The 6,059-nt window shown below is 31.2% G+C and overlaps 1 protein-coding gene across 1 annotated transcript in view; it reads left to right on the forward strand.

Moving 5' to 3' along the window:
- Positions 1–6,053, forward strand: part of LOC129760219 (electroneutral sodium bicarbonate exchanger 1-like) — a gene marked incomplete at its 3' end in the record, with an annotated part of 12,040 nt that extends 5,987 nt beyond the window's left edge. Inside the window, 7 exon segments of the mRNA XM_055757824.1 lie at positions 30–273; positions 4,738–5,377; positions 5,379–5,416; positions 5,479–5,660; positions 5,663–5,736; positions 5,738–5,764; positions 5,829–6,053. Coding sequence (XP_055613799.1) covers positions 30–273; positions 4,738–5,377; positions 5,379–5,416; positions 5,479–5,660; positions 5,663–5,736; positions 5,738–5,764; positions 5,829–6,053 — 1,430 coding nt within the window.
- Positions 6,054–6,059: the final 6 nt, after the last annotated feature.

A 6,059-nucleotide genomic window follows, 5' to 3' on the forward strand; every position in this document is an offset into this window, starting at 1 on the left:
TTTAACACATTTGTGCTTCTGCGTTCCAGGGGAAAATTTGATCCAGAGCCCCAGCAACATGTCGATGGCCCGGAATACCAGCAGCGGCGATCTGCAAACCAATGGGGAACACAAATCGAACACCCACTTTATGCGCAAGATTCCGCCGGGAGCCGAGGCGAGCAACATCCTGGTGGGGGAGGTGGACTTCTTGGACAAGACGCTGTCCGCGTTCCTGCGGCTGAACAGCGCCTCGGTCATGGGAGATCTGACCGAGGTTCCGGTGCCGACCAGGTTTGTAGATATTTTGCAGTTGTTTTAAGCCATATTATCGAGGAATATCAGAATAAAATTCTTATCGGGTTAACTTTGGGTCAAATTCAATTAATTCTGATAAATTCAATGGAATTTCAATGGAAAACGTCAATCGATTACTTATGGCAGGAAAAAACAAAAATGACAAAAATGACAAAAATGACAAAAATCACAAAAATGACAAAAATGACAAAAATGACAAAAATGACAAAAATGACAAAAATGACAAAAATGACAAAAATGACAAAAATGACAAAAATGACAAAAATGACAAAAATGTACAAAAAATGACAAAAATGACAAAAATGACAAAATGACAAAAATGACAAAAAATGACAAAAATGACAAAAATGACAAAAAATGACAAAAATGACAAAAATGACAAAAATGACAAAAATGACAAAAATGACAAAAATGACAAAAATGACAAAAATGACAAAAATGACAAAAATGACAAAAAATGACAAAAATGACAAAAATGACAAAAATGACAAAAATGACAAAAATGACAAAAATGACAAAAATGACAAAAATGACAAAAATGACAAAAAATGACAAAAATGACAAAAATGACAAAAATGACAAAAATGACAAAAATGACAAAAATGACAAAAATGACAAAAATGACAAAAATGACAAAAATGACAAAAATGACAAAAATGACAAAAATGACAAAAATGACAAAAATGACAAAAATGACAAAAATGACAAAAAATGACAAAAATGACAAAAATGACAAAAATGACAAAAATGACAAAAATGACAAAAATGACAAAAATGACAAAAATGACAAAAATGACAAAAATGACAAAAATGACAAAAATGACAAAAAATGACAAAAATGACAAAAATGACAAAAATGACAAAAATGACAAAAATGACAAAAATGACAAAAATGACAAAGACAAAATGACAAAAATGACAAAAATGACAAAAATGACAAAAATGACAAAAATGACAAAATGACAAAAATGACAAAAAATGACAAAAATGACAAAAATGACAAAAATGACAAAAATGACAAAAATGACAAAAAATGACAAAAATGACAAAAATGACAAAAATGACAAAAATGACAAAATGACAAAAATGACAAAAATGACAAAATGACAAAAATGACAAAAATGACAAAAATGACAAAAATGACAAAAATGACAAAAATGACAAAAAATGACAAAAATGACAAAAATGACAAAAATGACAAAAATGACAAAAATGACAAAAATGACAAAAATGACAAAAATGACAAAAATGACAAAAATGACAAAAAATGACAAAAATGACAAAAATGACAAAAATGACAAAAATGACAAAAATGACAAAAATGACAAAATGACAAAAATGACAAAAAATGACAAAAATGACAAAAATGACAAAAATGACAAAAATGACAAAAAATGACAAAAATGACAAAAATGACAAAAAATGACAAAAATGACAAAAATGACAAAAATGACAAAAGTTGACAAAAATGACAAAAATGACAAAAATGACAAAAATGACAAAAATGACAAAGTTGACAAAAATGACAAAAATGACAAAAATGACAAAAATGACAAAAATGACAAAAATGACAAAAATGACAAAAATGACAAAAATGACAAAAATGACAAAAATGACAAAAATGACAAAAATGACAAAAATGACAAAAAATGACAAAAAATGACAAAAATGACAAAAATGACAAAAATGACAAAAATGACAAAAATGACAAAAATGACAAAAATGACAAAAAATGACAAAAATGACAAAAATGACAAAAATGACAAAAATGACAAAAAATGACAAAAATGACAAAAATGACAAAAATGACAAAAATGACAAAAATGACAAAAATGACAAAAATGACAAAAATGACAAAAATGACAAAAATGACAAAAATGACAAAAATGACAAAAATGACAAAAATGACAAAAATGACAAAAATGACAAAAATGACAAAAATGACAAAAATGACAAAAATGACAAAATGACAAAAATGACAAAAATGACAAAAATGACAAAAAATGACAAAAATGACAAAAATGACAAAAATGACAAAAATGACAAAAATGACAAAAATGACAAAAATGACAAAAATGACAAAAATGACAAAAATGACAAAAATGACAAAAATGACAAAAATGACAAAAATGACAAAAATGACAAAAATGACAAAAATGACAAAAAATGACAAAAATGACAAAAATGACAAAAATGACAAAAATGACAAAAATGACAAAAATGACAAAAATGACAAAAATGACAAAAACAATGACAAAAATGACAAAAATGACAAAAATGACAAAAATGACAAAAATGACAAAAATAACAAAAATGACAAAAATGACAAAAATGACAAAAATGACAAAAATGACAAAAATGACAAAAATGACAAAAATGACAAAAATGACAAAAATGACAAAAATGACAAAAATGACAAAAATGACAAAAATGACAAAAATGACAAAAAATGACAAAAATGACAAAAATGACAAAAAATGACAAAAATGACAAAAATGACAAAAATGACAAAAATGACAAAAATGACAAAAATGACAAAAATGACAAAAATGACAAAATGACAAAAATGACAAAAATGACAAAAATGACAAAAAATGACAAAAATGACAAAAATGACAAAAATGATAAAAATGATAAAAATGATAAAAATGACAAAAATGACAAAAATGACAAAAATGACAAAAATGACAAAAATGACAAAAATGACAAAAATTACGAAAATTACAAAAATTACAAAAATTACAAAAAATCACAAAAATCACAAAAATTAATAAAAATACTTTTTTGTGATTTTAATCCTTATGGGAAAAAAATTACAAAACTTTCAAAAGTAAAATAAAAAAAATTCAATAGATGTCAAAATTGGTGAATTAATTTAGAGTATTTTTTAAATTTTCCAGTTTGAGTTGTATTTTTTATCGGTTTCAAACTTATGAGATTTTCGTTGTTCCGAGTCATTCTCAAATTAGGCCGTCGCATTTGAACTTTTTAACTAATTTTCATCAATTATACCAATTGGAAGAAAAAAGTTCGATACCATTTTGACGGCACACACAGGGGGAAAACGATATATTTTCAATATTTATCTCATTTCGGTCTAAATATTTTTATCAAGTATGTTCTATAAAACTCTTCCATTTTAAATTACTCAAAACTTCTTCAAACAAAGCACGCATGCTCTGCTTGAAAAAATATCGTTAAAAAACTGAAAATTTTAATAAAAAATGGTATTTTTAATTTTTGAATCTAATATTTTTTTATTGGTTGTCGTCTTCAACGAAATACATACACTTTTGACAATCTTAAAACTTGTTGAAGACTCTGAAATTTAAATTACAAAACAAAATTTCTATCTTACTATTCGGTATTTAAATCACTTTTATCAAAAGCTCGTTTGAAATGTAGATAAAATGTCCCAAGGCACTATAAGGCTAAAATATTTCGTTTTTGCGTAAGCAATTTTTATCACCTTTTTGTATCGTTTCCCCTGTGTGCGGTGTCTGGCTGAAAACAGTACCAAAATACTAAGTGAGTCGGAAAAAAGATTATTTACTTTACGCACTAAAATTTAATACTTAAATTTGTTACCCTATTCAGTCCGTTCTTTACTAATTTATTGGTTTCAATTGTAAACGGATATAATTTAACCAACAAAAAATATTTTCTTTTCAAAACTGAAATTCTAAAGCTGTGGTCTGTAAAATCCAGAACTGTTATTGTATCAACATAATAATTTTCCTTAAGAATCTAAAATCATATTAATCGAAAGTTTTTTCTCATTTTTATTAACTTTTGACTTCACTTGACTTGACTTAAGATCAGTTTCTAAAGACCACAAAAATCATAGCCAAATTTTTTAAAACCGCATTTAGACAATTTAAAATGGTACTGAGAAAATCTTATAAGTGAGATGTTGTAAAATTTTCTCGTTTCTGGAAAAATTAAAAAAAAAGTCTTATATATCATGTATTGAAACTGCATTTCTTCGGCTTTAGCTATTTCTGAGATATTGCATCAAGAAGGTACAGTTCGGGTCAAATGGAAGATGGAAGGCTAAATAACACCAGATCTCGACAACATTTAGATTCTTAAGATATTTGGCAAGAAAAACTAATTTATAGATTTCATTTACCTACCAATTTCATGAGAAGAACAAGAATACTCATTTCAAAATTATCTACAAGAAAATAAATTTAATCGGTAAAGAATAGGTATCTATAGTTCCAAATAAACGAATAAAACTAAGAAAACTATAAGTAAGTTCGCTGCTTATAAAACTAAATTGTGGTCTCTAAATTCTTAAAAATCTAGAAGTAATTTTTGGATTTGGAAAAGATAAATTAGATCGTTATACGTTTCTTTCAGAAACTCTGATATAAGATACCAACACAGAAATGGTTCGCCAAAATTAACTCGAATTATTGTTTTTTTTTTTTTCAGATTCATTTTTATCCTTCTGGGCCCGCCCGGAAGCCACGGCAGCTTCCACGAGATAGGACGTGCCATGGCCACGCTTATGTCCGACGAAATATTCCACGAGGTAGCCTATCGTGCCAAGAAACGGGAACATCTGCTAGCAGGAGTGGATGAATTTTTAGATGCAGTCACAGTGCTTCCACCGGGTGAGTGGGATCCCTCGATTCGGATAGAACCACCGGCAGCCATTCCATCGCAGGAAGTGCGCAAGCGTCCTCCGGAAAAGAACCCCAAAGAGGAAGTGGACGAAGAAGAGGAAGAACAACGACAACGAGAAGAGTCCGGGTTGTCCAGGACCGGCCTACTGTTTGGCGGGTTAATCAATGATCTGAAGCGAAAGAAGCCGTTTTACTTGTCGGACTTCAAGGATGGCCTATCGATGCAGTGCGTTGCCTCCTGGATCTTCTTGTACTTTGCATGCCTTTCGCCTATCATTACGTTTGGGGGATTGCTCGGGTCGGCCACCGGTAATAATATTGCAGCTATGGAGTCCTTGGTGTCCGGGTTTGTCTGTGGAATCGGATACGGATTCTTTTCCGGCCAGCCCTTGACGATTCTGGGTTCCACCGGTCCGGTACTGGTGTTTGAAACCATTGTGTATGATTTTTTGTACCAGAGTCGGATGGGATTACATGACCTTTAGGTGAGGAACAACAGGTTATTGAAGCATTTGCAGGGTTATAATGCTCATCACTCTTTTTGTAGGTTCTGGATTGGTACCTGGGTGGCGATCATCTTGCTCATTCTGGTGGCCATCGATGCCAGTGCCCTGGTGTGCTACATCACGAGGTTTACCGAAGAGAACTTTGCCTGCCTGATTGCGTTCATCTTTATCTACAAGGCAGTTGAGAATGTGCTTCACATTGGAAAAGACTTTCCTCTCAATACGCAGGTGCCAAATACGATTGTTCCTGTCTACCGCCGGCAGGACAGCCCACAAGCAACGAAATCATCCATGAGTGGTGCCCAGTTTGACAAGAAAACTTGTGCCGTAAGTGCTCTCGTTAAATTATTTCCGCGAACTTGTTTCATAGCTGATGATTATCTATCCGTAGATGCTCAATGGAACCCTGACTGGTTACGACTGCGGTAAGCCAGAGTACATCTCTGATGTATTTCTGATGTCGATCATCCTGTTCATCGGGACCTACATCATCTCGGTGATCTTGAAGGACTTCAAGAACGCCCTCTTCTTCCCATCGAACGTGCGGCAGTTCGTGAGCGACTTTGCCGTAATCATTGCGATCCTCTCGATGACGATGCTGGATTTCGTGACCAACGTGCCG

This window comes from Uranotaenia lowii, unplaced genomic scaffold (assembly GCF_029784155.1).
Source record: "Uranotaenia lowii strain MFRU-FL unplaced genomic scaffold, ASM2978415v1 HiC_scaffold_512, whole genome shotgun sequence".
Taxonomy (NCBI): Eukaryota; Metazoa; Arthropoda; class Insecta; order Diptera; family Culicidae; genus Uranotaenia; species Uranotaenia lowii.